A 14,900-nucleotide genomic window follows, 5' to 3' on the forward strand; every position below is an offset into this window, starting at 1 on the left:
GGGTTTTCAGCAACAACTTACATGGTTGGAAGAGTGAATATCTGAAGATGAGCTTACTTGGCTAAAGCACAAACCTAATATAGTAAGCAATGGCAAGAAGCAGTGAATACTCCACACTGTTCAGTAGTAGTTAGCATACCTTCATCATTTTTCTTGCACAGTCGAACCAGAGCTGCACAATATAGTTGTGTTACTGCTTCCGCTTTCATCACAGAACTTTTTCTCAATATCCTCTCTAGTTTCTTTGAATAATGGCTACAGTGGGTCAGGTGGTTTATTGGGTTTTGGGTTTTGCCTTTTGTTTGTTTTAATTCTTTGCAAAATAAGCACTTCTACACCTAAGTTGACTGTAGTCAGAAGAATTTGCATATCTGGGCTCTAAAATTTGAAGCAGACTGAAATATACAAGGATTTTTATTTCATTTAATCCCACGTTCTTGTCCTCTCTGCTAGGGCTGATCAAACAATTTCTTCGTGATGTGGACTGGGGTGAAGTTGACTACCTGATTGTAGACACCCCTCCAGGGACGTCAGATGAGCACCTCTCAATTGTGCAGTACCTCAGTGCGTCGCGTGTAGATGGCGCTGTTATAATTACGACCCCTCAGGTAGGAGATCTGCATTTCCATTCACAGAAGCAGCACGGCAAGTGCTTGGTTTACAATCAGTGTTTAATTTCAGAGAAGGGAGCTGACTGACTTGCTTGTGTGTGCAGCTGGCTGCTTTATGAGCTAGGTGGATGCCTTGGTGGAGTAATGGACCTGAGTGAGCTTCTGCACAGCTGAGTGGTTCACGGTCAAAAGCTGTCTGATCTGTGTTGTGAAGTGAAATGCATTAATTCGCTTCTTCAGGATATGAGCTGGCATCACTGTGCATTTGTAATTTGGTCACCAGTGGCTTAAAGCTCAGAAGTCAATAAGTTTTTAAATGAGGTGTGCACTGTTTGACAGCAAATGAAGTGCTGCCTCCCAGCTGCTTGGTGCTTTCCATAAATCAGTTGGAGTAGAGAACAGTCACACAAAGACTTAAAATCTGGGGGATAGCTTGACTTGCACATAGAGAAAGGCATATTTATGCGATGTACAGTTTTAAAAGAAAAAATCAGAGGTCTGAAATTCAAATTACATCAAATTCACAGGTATTGTGATGGACATAAGCAAAGGGAACAATGCCAATTGATTATAAGCAATTCATTATAAAGTCCAATTGTTTCTTCATGTTTGTAGGAAGTCTCACTTCAGGATGTTCGGAAAGAAATCAACTTCTGTCATAAAGTGAAACTGCCAATCATAGGTGTTGTGGAGAACATGAGTGGCTTTATATGTCCAAACTGCAAGGTAAGGCTGTCTGTATCTTAAAACATTTCTTTATCTCGCTGTTGTTTGCATATCAAACATTTCTGGAAAAATACCTTGTTCTCAGAATTGGAGCACTGTAACTCTTATTTTCATGTTGTCCCAGAAAGAATCTCAGATCTTTCCCCCAACTACTGGAGGTGCAGAGAAGATGTGCCAGAACTTAAATGTTTCCCTCCTGGGAAAAGTGCCTCTAGATCCTAAAATAGGTAACGTTACTGTGTTGCACTACAACAGCTTTAAAACTGTGCTGGTGTTCTTACTGGGGAGTCTGACAGAATGTTACATGTTTTGTGTCTCAGGTAAATATTCTTTTTTACATAGAGCGTCTGAATCACACATACCATGGTGTGAAAAGTGCTGGGTAATTTACTTAACCTGATGTTTCATCTTGATGAGGATTTTATTACACGTCTTTTCAGCTGTATAATCCTTACTCTAAATATGTGGTGTCTTTTTTATGTAATCACCTGAAAACACAGTTAGTAAATTCTTCTGTGAAGAATAGCAACTTGTAAATGATAAGCATTAAAATTAGTGCTCTTTCTTCACTCTCACTGGCATGACTCAAATCCTGTTGTGGATTGTGTGATGCCTTGGTTCCTCACTGGCTATTAGAAATGAACACTTGATTTAATGACTTGAGGAACAGGTCAGTACTTCCAAAGTAACGGTTGAAACTTCCTGCTGATGGTGATCCTTTGTACAACTGTGAGCTGCAGCTCCATCACTGACGTAACCATTTCTTAAAAGGAATGGATACCAGTGGTTCCTTGGAGGAATATAACTGATAGTGGGATGAGCAGTAAGTAAAGACAAGTTCTTTTCTTCTTGTTGCACTGTTTTCATGCTTTTCCTGTCCTTCCAGGAAGAAGTTGTGACAAAGGTCAGTCTTTCTTGTCTGAAGTGCCTGAGTCTCCAGCGACGTCAACTTACAGGAACATAATTCAAAGTAAGTCTTAAAATCACCATGAAGGTGAATCCCTGCTGCAGTGCATTAAAGGTGCTAGAAATTGGTTTTCTGCCGCATGTAATCAGAAAACAAACCAGGGTACACGTGCATAGCAATTAAGAATGTAACGTGCAATGTAATCTTCTTTTGGTCGTTAGTTATGGCAGACTTACAAACTGGTGACTGAGTTGTATATAATAACTGTTTTCATTCTTTTGCTTAAGTCATTAACTTTAAGAAAAGGTGTGTGTTTGCTTGCTCTCAAGCAGTTTTTAAGCAGGCCACCAAGGGGAGCCTACTAAGTGTGATACAGCTGGGTAATATTGCTTCCTCCTGGTTGTAATTGCATATAAACTACCCCAGGAGCCAATGATGTACAGTTTCAAGATAGCAGCAAAATTCCGTGACAAAGGCCCAACCTGTGAGAGCAGCAGGGGACAGCAGGATTGGTATTTATGTATTACTTTTTCCCTGTCTCTCCAGGGATTCAGGAGTACTGTGATCAGCACCATTTTCAAGAAGAAAAGATTATCTGAACACAATAAAAATATGCTTCATGTGTAATTACAGAAAAGTAACTTATGCCTTGCCTTGACTTAATATAAGGAATGTATTCTTTTTGTATACTGCAAATAAATTCTTAGTATTAATGTCATTCTCTTTTTTTCCATAAAGATTAATCAAGATTACCGAAATTCACAGCTGGTCTCAGAACATGCTATGAGGTTAACTAGATAAAATAAACAAACCTTCATCTGTGTTACAAAGGTGCAGTTTGCATCCAGTCGTCACACTGATGACATGAATATGAAGTTGGCTTTTGAAAACGTACATGGACAAAATCTTATTCACAAAGCTGAATGTAAAATAGGCTTCAGTGACACTGGGACATTCTATCTAAACTCTTACATGCCTGTGCAGTAGGCTCTGTCCTGCCTTCTGCTGTAGGATGAGTTGCAATGCCAGATGTCTCTCTTACTGAACATCACATAAGTATCTTTGTCAGTGGAAAAGATCTGTTTTTAGAGTGGAATTTTTGAAGTGATGTCCTCTTTCCTTACAATTGGCATTGGTTTTAAAACACCTAGATGTTAGGCAGCTTACAGTTAACAGCACAAGTACAGAATTGTATTTACGACACAAATCAGAATAAGATTAATGGATTTTGATTACTTCAGCGTAACTGTGGCTGCATGACACTGTTTTTTTCCTTGTACTGACTCTTAAGCCTGAGCACTTTTAAAATAACAATAACAGTCCCTAACCAAGCTGTCCTTATACAATTGTAATTCCTCTTCTTTTTACCGAGTAATCAAAGAGTTGGGAAATCTGTGTTGTGTACAGGAGGAAAAGGTACTTTCACTTTATTGATTTTAGTTTCAGAATTAAACAAATGATCATCACCTGGCTGCATTCTAATGCTCGGGACAATCTAGCAGTTTCAGTTTAGTTTACAGGTTTTTCTCAAGATCATGTCTGCTTTTTGAACTTCTGCACAACTACAAGCAAACTGCCTTTTGGGGAAAGTCATTTTGAAGTAAATTGAGAGGTTTTGGAGACTGATAACACAAACACAAATGACAGAAAATCATTATTTCATGCAGACAATTCTAGAAGAGCTTTACTTCAATAATTTCATATGAAAAACAGCTTTTATAAGTGAGTACTCCTACTGCTCCTCCTCTTGTTTTTCCTTAATTGATTATCTGGTCCGTGTCTTCCCATGTCCTTCAATGCGGTCTTCTGAAATCCCCCTGCTCTGTCCTGTTGAGTGAAAACATGACAGGCAGATGTTAGCATCATTTAATATACACAGGGAAGAGGCTGCTGGAAACCCGAGGGTTTAAGGTAGCTCTTTCAGCAATGCCCACGTGCTGTGCTAAATCAGCATGGTACTGAGCACTTCACTCGGAGAAAATTCGTCATGGGGTTTAGAAGCTGCTCAGCCATGGAGCTTCAGCCAGCTCCTGAATACAGAGCAGTGACTTTGGCGCAGCCCCGTGGTGGGAGCTCACAAGGTGGACGTGCTGGAAGCCCTGCCAGAAGATATGTTAGGAATCAGTATCTGGAAGAAGCCAAAGCCTGTAACAGTATGAGGCAGGTCAGTGTTTGATACTTCATGGGCTGCTGCTGGCAGACCAACTTAATACTTACTCTTGGCTACATCTGCTGTGACAAAAAACCTTGAAGTTATTTTGCTGATGCTTTTCTGTCCCCCTAATTTGCAGTGGATGTATCCATATAAATTAGCAGTCTGAAGGGAGATACCAGCTATGACAAGAGCCTGCAGACAAACAGAAGTTTAGCAGAGATGAATGTGCTGCCATATATGTAGATTGTATGCAGGGAAAATATATGCATACGTATGTTATAAGAAGGATGTTATATATATAAAAGAAATATATTGCTTCAAATAATGAATAACCTTAAAAGAGATACATTCATATTAAACACAGCAATCCCTTTCTGTAAGAAAATACATTTTTTAAAAAGTGTTAAAATTTTTGGCTCAAGTCATTCTGTATCTTGAAATATTTAAGCTCCTATTCAAAAAAAAAGAAAAAAGCACCTATCCAACTAATTCTATAATCATTTCACTTCTTCTAAGCCTGACATATCCTCATGAGCAGATACACAGCAAGCCTGCAGATACGTTTGCTGACAAATGCCTCGCTGTAAGATCCTGAAACTCGCAGGTTTACAGAGAGCATCAATAGATACAAATCAGTATCCACCATTAGCAGGCAGTAAAAATAAGTGGAACCATTGGTGCTTATAGGCTCAGAGAAACTTTGTTTCCTAGAAGCTACTGCATTTTCATTTGTGGAACTTGCTTCCCAATGTATGAGCAACATGCATCTTCATTGCTAGCTTGGGTCCAATTCTGGTTTTCAAAACTAAGGGTGGAGAACAACTGCTGGTTTAATTTTAACTGTTGTTTCTTTAGTGATGCCATTTGAGCCACGATAAAGCAGTTAATTATTTGCAATCAACTCATACCCACAGATGAATTTCCTGTTCCATTAAGTAATAAAATGCAATCTCAGGTATTGTTTGTTATGTAGCAGTATGTATGCAAGGCACTTTACCTCTTAAAAATCAGTAACAAAATCATACTTAGCACAGCAACGTAACAAAATGTATTCTGTGGTGATTATGCAGACACAATAGAAAAGTTTACAGGGGAAAACAATGATTTCTTAAAGTCTGTTAGCACAGTGCAAGTATGGGGTACACAGCTCTGGGGAAAAGTAAGCTGCTGTAGTTACAAGTGAAGCTACAATTCTGCCAACCTTTAAGATGCCCTTCTTGAGACAGGTGAAACTGTCAACAGTTGATAACACAGTAAAGCCAGGCTGAAAGTTGCATTCCTGAGCTCAGGGCTTCACTACAGAAACCTCAGATTTCAAATTCTTATTGGGATTTTTGTAACGTGAGAGATCTTGATGCAAAGATTTTTGCAAAACTACAGCTCTGGGTTTTCTCTCAGCTAACACTGCTTGTCAGCTATCGTTCATTCAGTAACCCCAGACTTACCAGCCATTTCAGCTTCAGGGAAAACAAGGTGCTGAAAAAAAACACTGTCCAAATCACTGGGCAGATGATGAGGCCAAGCCAAAAGATTCGAGCTTCAGCTTCAGTTGAGGCAGCTATTGTAGGCACCTACAAAGGAAATTATTGACATTTTAGTCACAAAACCAAAACCCACAATAATTAACAGATGAACAAAGGAGGAATTGACATAAATCTTTACATGAATTTATTACATTTAATTCAATTTGGCATCAGATTCCTACTATCTCTCAGATTCCTGAGAGATGTGTGACACAGAAGACAGTGTTACAAACAGAATTTTAATACATGTAACCATAATTACCAACAAATTACCAGCAGAGATGCTGCACTAGCACTTACTGTTCGGGGGAAAAAATAAGTCAATACAGAGAGAACTCCACACCTGAAAGACCTAAAGGGCTGGCAGTTGTGATGTTCAGGGTGTGTTACTGTCTTCCAGCACACCTCAGCTGCTGGTAGGATTTCTAGGTTGAGCTTCTGTCCCAGCAGCAGCAGTGTACCAGGAATTGGTTGCTGGTTGGTGCTGAATGACTTGTCACACTTCTAAGCAAACCCACCCCACAGAGGAGATTTTAAAAAGCTGCCAGAGGAGTGGCAAGAGATGGAGCCCCAGACTGGGAAGTAAGAGAACAGTGGGTACCCCAGGCTGTGCCATGATCAGTAAACCAGGACAAAAATACAATCTACCCTATTTATACCTCCCTTCCTCTGTTGTTATGATCCCCACGTTAATCAACCCATTTGCCAGAAGTTTTTGAAGGCTTGAGCCCACAGAGGTGAGCGGACTTTGTACTGACTGACAAACTGCAGTAAGTGAAGTAGGCAATGCACGTACTCATTTTACAGTAAGTGCCAAGAAAGCTCTTGCTGTCTTTCTCAGCTCCACAAAACTGTGATACACTGGAGGTCTTCCAGCTTCCTTGCTTTCCTGCAGACTTGCTTGTATCCTAGATTTCACTTAAATTACAGGCAGAAAGCTGACCTCTGCTCTCCCCTTACTGGTGTGCAGCCACGCTGCCTGCTGCATTCCTGCACGTACAGCCCCAGCTGCACACAGGGCTGCTAGAGGGCACTGCTGGCCTGCATCTCTGGGGCAGTTCTGTTGGGCTCAGCACCTCAGTTGTGTGCACCTCTGGCTTTGCATAAAAAGGGTGACCTACTGTGCAACACTTGAGTGTTGTTCGACCAAACTCTTGTCTGCTGGGGTGTTGGACACTGTGTTAGCAAACAAATGTGGAACTGGCAGTCTTGACTCTAGCAGCAATGCCAAGTGCCATTTGATGGGGCTTCTTTGCTCAGCACTAGCAGTGTTAGAATGCTCCAGAATCTGGGTGCTGCTGCCCATGAGCATGAATAAAAGAAACTAACTTTTAAGAAAATGAATTTGAACTATTCAGCCTTGCTTTCAACATAGTTCCTTCCTGAAGATAATTCTGTTTTGTAAATAACTACGGGAAGATGGATTCATTATAAGTTGTTCTCATTTGTTCTTTTTTTTAATTAGTATGGATACGACAAGCTTTTCACACGCTTTCTGCTTGTCATGTGCCTTTAATTATCATTCTTACCCTTTTTGCTTCAAATACCCAGTGACTTTTTCCATCTTCATCAATCTGGTTCCACCAACGTAAACCAACCAAGAGTCTTCCTGTCACATTCTAGTGACAGAAACAATTATTTGCATTAAGCAGCTGCATCACTCATTTGTCAGAAAACATTTAAAATAAAGACAAGCATGTCTGAAAATGGTATTTCTTACCAAATACTAAATTTATTTCTAAGGCCTCTGTCAGTTTGTGCACAACAGTCACTAAGAACAGATGAGTTAATAGAAATGGAGAGACCCGTTCTCCTAATCTGATCATTAGCACAATAATATTAACTTAGATAAGAAATGATAGGGTGCATCTTTCCTAAGTCAGTTACTTGGAGAAGACTGATAAATTCTTACTGAGAGAACACCAACCAAAAACACACTGGGAAAAAAAATGGAAAATTAATTATAAACAAGTGAGCTGCTTGGAATCAAGCAAACAATTAAATTAAGAAAGTATTTTTGAACCTGGATCAATACTATAATTTTACTGTAAGTTGGAGACACATCAGTGTTTCACACAGGATTTAAACTTTGTTCTTTGCACCCCTGGGGACTCTGGGCTGGCCCCACCAACCCCCTGGCCATCACGATGGTGCTGGTACCACAGCTGGGCCCTCTGAGGGCTGTGAGGCACAGCTATAGGCATCCTCTGGGTCCTTTCCCATCCTTATTGAAAACTACTATCTATTTTTTCCTAAGGATACACAAAGTATACAAACAAATCTGTGGCAAGGCTGCTTTCCTACCATGTTAGTAACTTACACCAGTGACTATGATATGTAAAAGCCTTGTATAAAACAGGATTGACCCATTTACTAAATCAACAGATCACAATGTCTGTCTCCCTTTCAGTATATATCTTCCCTTTTTATTAATAGTATATATATTTGTTAATGGCATAACAATACTTTCAAAGGTAATTACTGTTCAGGATCATCTTACCTTTACTGACCAAAAGTCAAAGGATAGAAGAAGGAGAATAGTGACAAAACAGGCAACAAAGCTGTTGCTGAACCAGTCACAGAACAAGTAGGTAATAATAGCACTCACTCGGAAAAACAGGTGGAAAAAGGTGGCCAGTGGGTGCCTGGAAAAACAACACAGAGCACTTAGGAAGTTATGGGACAAGGAGGACAGTTAGTGTATATGCTGACAGTGCAGTACAGCAACTATTTCTGGTCTACAGTGACATCTCAGTTTGTAGTTGTTATCTGAGATGTTGATAAATGATCAAAGTGATGATACATCCAATAACCAACCTCCAGCCTACAGCTAAGAACAGCAATTGTTGTATTAATGCTTCCTCAAAGATGGAACAAAACCTGCACAGCCATGAGCTTCGTGGTGCTGTGTAAAGGAATCTGGTGAGTGGTTGGTGGACGTGGGCTTGGAGGAATGCTGTAAGATGCACAGTCCAGGTAATATGCCAAGTGCAAAACAACAGAAACAGCTGGTTTCTGTGAGTTTAAAAGGACAGTTAATTAAAAGCCATTCCACCTGAGTAACGTCCTCCCTTGAAACCACAATGAATAAAATCTGTTTTCCAAATAAGATGGTTTATTTCCATCTGTGATTGTTTCACAAAGCCCCTCTATCTCTTTAAGCAATTAAGAGTAGTATGGCCCAAACCTTCATTAATTATCTATTTTATTTCTTATTCTATTAGGTATAATTAAAAATTTCATATGCATATTATAAATCTTCGTAAATTTGACTGGAGTTTAAATTATAGTACTTACTATATGTATTCCTTCATTATAATATTATTACTCCATACCTATTTATTTACCTATTTATTGTAGAAGTCAACTATTATATAATGGAAATATTGTGCTTGTAGTAAAGATGCCTGACTGGAAAAGCAAGAATGACACACAGCTGAAGCTTGCATGTACTGCTGTGCCCACACTAACCACAGACTTTCCAAAAAACTTCTGACTTACAGATAAACACGTGACATGTGAAATGAAAGGGGTTTTTTCTTACACAGGCGGAAGGAATCCTGTGAGCTGCCAAAAGCAGATCCTGCCTTGGTACTTCTTGTTCAACATGATGTAAGAGTTCAGCTGCACAAATAGTAAGTTGAAGTAATAAGGGCTACTTGTAGGCTGCAACCCTGGAGAGCATCAGGGCAGACAGCTTTTATAGTTATGCGGGGGGCACTCTGGAGAAGCAGGAGGCCCACGTTTGTTACAGCCCTGAATGCTTTTTGTGGGGACTACAGAGAGTCAAGCCCCTCACAGAGATATAGAGATAGAGCTGCTCAGGCCAGAGACACATCTGCAGGTCCGAGGGGAAGAAGAGTTAGACTGCTCAGCACTGGCATGTTGTTCCCTGCATGACTCCCTCATTCGCAGAACACGTGCACCTATATATGCTAACAATAAATGTTTTCTGATTCTGAATTCTGAAACTAAACAAATCCAGTTCATACTGTTTGCTTCCTCATCCAGCAGAGCAAACATGCATTTCCCTAACTTGCAGCCACCAGGTGAAGCTTACAGCTTCTACCATATAGGAACAGAACTTTGAACAAATAATCTGAGATAAAGGAAACTGTTCAAGCGTGAAGGCGAAGCCTCTGCATGCTTTTTGACATAAGCTATACAGCTCTCAGTGAATACATTTTCAATTGTACTTGATACATTTTTTTTAAAAATACAGTTCCCAGAAGTATGGTAGCAATTAAGAAATTGTATGAACTAACATGATTTCTTGTACTGACGGAAGACAGTGTAGGCTTTAAATGCACACCAACTTCTCATAGGACTAAACTATTACCAATTATATCATTAATAACTTTGTTCCATTCGAAAGGATGATGGCTGTCAGGATAGGAATGAACTGCTGTGAATTTAGTTGGACCCTGCATTAAGGGATCAAATTGGGTCAGCCCTACAGTGTACCACTGAACCAGTGTTGCCCAGGCACCTGCGCCAAGAGCCACGGCAGCTCTGCATGCCACTCTTTGCACCTCCTGTCCAGAACTTCAGATATATTTAGGCCAATTTTGAGCAACCAGACCCTCTCTCCATCATCTTGTGTTACCTGACTAACGTGAAACAGATGTGAGCATATGCTCCTGCTTGATCCTGATTAAATGTTTTGATACTGCACAGAGCTGCAAATTGTGCAATGTAGTGCTCTCCTCCTAACAGAAGCAGCCGCCAACCACACCATTATCCGTGCACCTTTTGGTTTTAAAGAGCACTTGCACACATGCTGGAGAATCACAAATGTACAACTTGTCATGGCTCGTGCAAACTGAGTAAGTCCAAGATGTATGAAAGTGGGATAAGGTTTAATAAAAGCAAACGTCCAGAATATGTCATTATGACTTCTTACAGGCAATGAAGTTGTGGAGCTCATGGCTGTGTACCAGGCTCATTTGCACAACTGCTCACAGAGAAGTTTGCTTTTCTATTTCCAAAGAATCAGAGCAGTTTCACTTCTGTATTCTACAGCACAAAATATTTCAATAAGAGATTATCCTTTAGCATTGTCACAATGAGGGTAAGAAAGAAGAGCAGTCTTTGGTGAAATAATCATCTAAACAAAGTGAGCCCACTGTAGTACGGTTATCAGGGAGCATGAACCTGCAGAACAGAGCTGGTTTTACTGTATAGGGCTGGTACCACAGGTCTGAAGCAAGCACTTCAGCACAGTTCCAGTTCCCACCAGACTCCAGTCTGGTTCCACTGTGTCTGCTGCATACAACACTTGCAAGTTTTAGTTCCCAGTTTAGACACCTCCATTCAAGCCATGCGCTCCAGAATCACACCATAATACAGAACAGAATGCAAACCTTCCTCAAACCTGCTGCCATGGCAGAGAACACAGAAAACAGTTCTGGGGATGTTAATGCTGTGTCATGGCAGCTCACCATGGATCCAGACTGCAAGTCTAGTGCAGTGGAAGGGCTGAGACATTCCACCAGATAATGGTAGAGCTGAGCAATTGTACTGTAACTGTTGCACGACTGCTTGTGTGCCTCAGATAAGCTGTGCAGACTTAGTGTCCCTTATTTTATTTATGCCTGCAGAACATGCTAATGTTGCAGTCTACCACAGTCATCTGGAGCTTGGTGGGAGGGAAGAGATCAGTATCAACAGAAGCTGATTATATGAAGTATTGATGAGTGCGTATGGACAATTCACTTTGACAGCTGTTGGAGCAGATCCAGAGGAGGGCCATGAAGATGATCAGAGGGCTGGAGCAGCACTCCTGTGAAGACAGGCCGAAGGAGCTGGCCTTTATTCAGAGGGCGGCGAGGCACTGGCACAGGTTACCCAGAGAAGTTCTGGAGGCTGCATGGGCCTGGCAGCCTGATCTGCTGGGTGGCAACCCGCGATCAGGGGGAAGGTTGGAGCTGGATGGTTTTTAAGGTCCCTTCCAACCCAAACCGTTCTATGATGCTACGATACACCTCATCTTTGACAGCGTTTGGCTGGGGGCCCTTCGGCTCCAAGCAGCAGAACGCTGCGGTATGGCGGTGCTGCGGTGTGGCGGGGCGCTGCGTCGGGGCCCTCCCTGCAGCGCGCAACGCGGCCCGAGCGCAACGCGGCAGCAGCGGCCGGCGGTGGGGGGGCGGGGCCCGATCCGCTCCGCTCCCCGTTACCTGATTTTGGCTTTCCGCAGCGCCAGCTCCTCCTCGCTGCCGAAGTCCAGAGACACGTCCTCGGTGTCGTCCACCAGCGCCTGCGGCGGGGACCCCCACAGCGCTCCCGTCAGCGCCGAGGGGCGGGGAGGCCGCGCCACCGCCGCAGCCCGCCGCCCCGCGCCGCCCGCCCGCGCCTCTACCTGCTTCATGCCGCGGTTGCGGGGTGTGGCAGTCGCCGGCGCCCGGAGGTGTCAGAGGGAGAAGGATCCCGCCGGACCCGGGCGCGGCCCGCTCAGGGCTGAGGCGCGGCGGAGCCTCGTCGCCCGCGCTGAGGTGCGCGGCGGCGCCTGCGGGCGGGCGGCTCGGGCTGAGATGGCGCGGGGCCGGGGGCTCCTCCGCTCGCACGGCCGCCCCCTCAGGGAACGGGGCCGCCCCGCAGCCCGGCCGAGCGGCGGAGAGCTGCGGCTGCACCGCGAGCCTGGCGCAGGGATTCCCGTCCTGTAGTTAAAGGTGTTTCAGCCTGCTTTTGTTGAAGCTGCAGGATGGTTGTAAGGCGGCAGCACGGAGAAAGGCTTCCGAATATGGATAGGGGAACCGAAGTGTGCTCAGAACGATCGAGAAACGGGTCGGTCGGGTGGGTACGAAGTGAAGAATCGAGGGACAGCTTTACTGATGTTACATAAGCCTGCACTTAACATCTTACCTGTCTTCTGTAAAATAGAATCACAGAATCACAGAATGGCCAGGGTTGGAAGGGACCTCAAGGACCATGAATCTCCAACCTCCCTGCCACATGCAGGGCCACCAACCTCCACATTCAATACTAGACCAGGCTGCCCAGGACCCCATCCATGTCCAGCCTTGAACACCTCCAGGGATGGACGGGGCATCCACAACCTCTCTGGGCAGCTCTTCCAGCACCTCACCACTCTCTGTAAAGAATTTCCCCCTGACATCCAACCTAAATCTCCCCTCCCTCAACTTAAACCATTTCCCCTTATCCTGCTGTTATCTACCCTTTCAAAGAGTTGATTCCCCTCCTGTTTGTAAGCTCCCTTTAGGTACTGAAAGGCTGCAATGAAGTCACCCTGCAGGCCTTCTTTTCTCCAGGCTGAACAAGCCCAGCTCCCTCAGCCTCAGGTACAATTATTAAATAATTTTATGTGTGCCTGAAGTTTACATACATAATTAACATACCAACAGGCACTGTGGTTTATGAGAAATGCATTGCAAAGAACTTAAATAGAGCTGGCTTCTAACTTAGAAGCAGCTCCAGAACTGCAGTAATGAAGGTCTTGCCTCTCTGTCTGACAGCTTGGTTACCTAAGCTTCTGTATCAGCTCTTCTTTCGTGTGTCACACAGAATCACAGAATTGTTGGGGTTGGAAGGGACCTTTAAGGATGGAGTCCAACCGCCTGCAACGTTGTGCCAGCAAGCTGGATTGTTTGAATCTAGTGACTCGATAATACTGCTCTATTGTCTGAGTCACTGAATTTTTATTCCGAGGTCAAAGAAAATACCACATGCTGTGTTCCTTGTCAGGAAAGACAATACTTCCGTGGGAGAGGTGAGGATTAGTCAGTTACATTAGGTATCTGATTTAGTACTCTGCTATTGCTATTTGACTGCAGTAGTAGCATCGGAATGATACAACTGGAAACAAGAAAAAGAACACATGGTTTGGTTTTTTCTTTTTGTTTTAAAATAGATAAATGGTTATTTACTTTTCCCTCTCTCCAGTTCTTGTGCCAGCAATTCACTGCAGGGATTGTCTGCTTTCCTGACAAACTCTGTTCGATAATCCCACAGATGACTGTCATTATACCATGCAAGTGATTTTATTGATATTCTTTTTAAAGGTCTGTCAAAATATGTTCTGATTATTGAAGGTACTTTATGGGTTATCATCTCCTTTTAAAATAACTTAGAAGCTAGAAAGAATCCTTGGTCACTAGAGGAATCATTGGACAAATGACTTCCTCAGCTTTAGAAGTGGTCTGCAGTTTACTGTTGTAAAGGAATTAATTTGGGGATTATTAGAAAAACATTATTTGTTAAACATTTCTGGTGTTTTCTAGGATTTCATAGGACTACCAATTTTGCAGTAATTTTAAGTACAAATTATTCCAATTCTGGAAAGATCAGCAATACAGTAAAGATAGCAAATCTTCAAATGCTGCTTCAATGGCAAGTTGAAGACGTGGTTACACTGAATTAAGAATTGTGGTTTGGTTTTGAGGGAAGACTGGTTTGTGAACAGTACAACCTTGGCCTCTTATGAAATAGATTAAGATTTCGTCTAATTGCTAAGATTTATAGCATGAAGTGGTATGCTATACCACTTTGCGGGTACAACTTGCTACAGCTACAATCACTTGCTGCTGTGAATTTGCCATTAATCAATGAGCAGTTCTCACCAAGACCAAATAGAGGCCTTCCTATCCTAGTCCTGTAGGATTCTCCTGAAAAGACATGCTGGAGGAAAGGAAGGCGTAGTTGGGTGAGGGGTGGAAAACAGGACCAGCCGAAGGTCTGGTAGTGGTTTTCTGCCTAGTCATCTTGTTTACCCTCTTGGTGCATAGCCTGTAGCAATTGTGTTGCTGGGAAAACTGATAAACCTGACTCTGCCCCTCCTGATCATGGCCTAAACTAATATCAAGAGCCTGACCCAGCAATTTCTGTCGGGACGTTGTGCCACTCTGTTGTCATTTCATGTCAAGGTGGTGCTGTGCCAAGACAAAAACATGTTACAGCACTCACAGATGTGCTTCCATGGCTCTAGGCTTAAGTAAAAGAAGTATAACCAACTCCTGCAGGAC

The 14,900-nt window shown here is 42.7% G+C and overlaps 2 protein-coding genes across 2 annotated transcripts in view; one reads left to right on the forward strand and one right to left on the reverse strand.

The window, feature by feature from the left end:
* NUBP1 (NUBP iron-sulfur cluster assembly factor 1, cytosolic) overlaps nucleotides 1-2,945 on the forward strand; it is a gene marked incomplete at its 5' end in the record, with an annotated part of 72,686 nt that extends 69,741 nt beyond the window's left edge. The window contains 5 exon segments of the mRNA XM_079543060.1: nucleotides 454-608; nucleotides 1,227-1,337; nucleotides 1,462-1,564; nucleotides 2,224-2,307; nucleotides 2,791-2,945. Of these exon segments, the coding sequence (XP_079399186.1) occupies nucleotides 454-608; nucleotides 1,227-1,337; nucleotides 1,462-1,564; nucleotides 2,224-2,307; nucleotides 2,791-2,843 (506 nt within the window). The 3' untranslated portion in view covers nucleotides 2,844-2,945.
* Nucleotides 2,946-4,009: 1,064 nt separating this feature from the next.
* Nucleotides 4,010-12,289, reverse strand: TVP23A (trans-golgi network vesicle protein 23 homolog A; the record flags this gene model as incomplete). Its single annotated transcript, XM_079542855.1, has 6 exons — nucleotides 4,010-4,071; nucleotides 4,462-4,591; nucleotides 5,845-5,970; nucleotides 7,452-7,541; nucleotides 8,423-8,567; nucleotides 12,099-12,289. 6 exons carry the CDS (start codon nucleotides 12,287-12,289, stop codon nucleotides 4,010-4,012), a joined length of 744 nt encoding a protein of 247 aa, XP_079398981.1.
* Between the last annotated feature and the right edge of the window lie 2,611 nt (nucleotides 12,290-14,900).

The sequence above is a fragment of the Tetrao urogallus genome (genome assembly GCF_951394365.1).
Source record: "Tetrao urogallus genome assembly, chromosome: 15".
NCBI lineage: Eukaryota > Metazoa > Chordata > Aves > Galliformes > Phasianidae > Tetrao > Tetrao urogallus.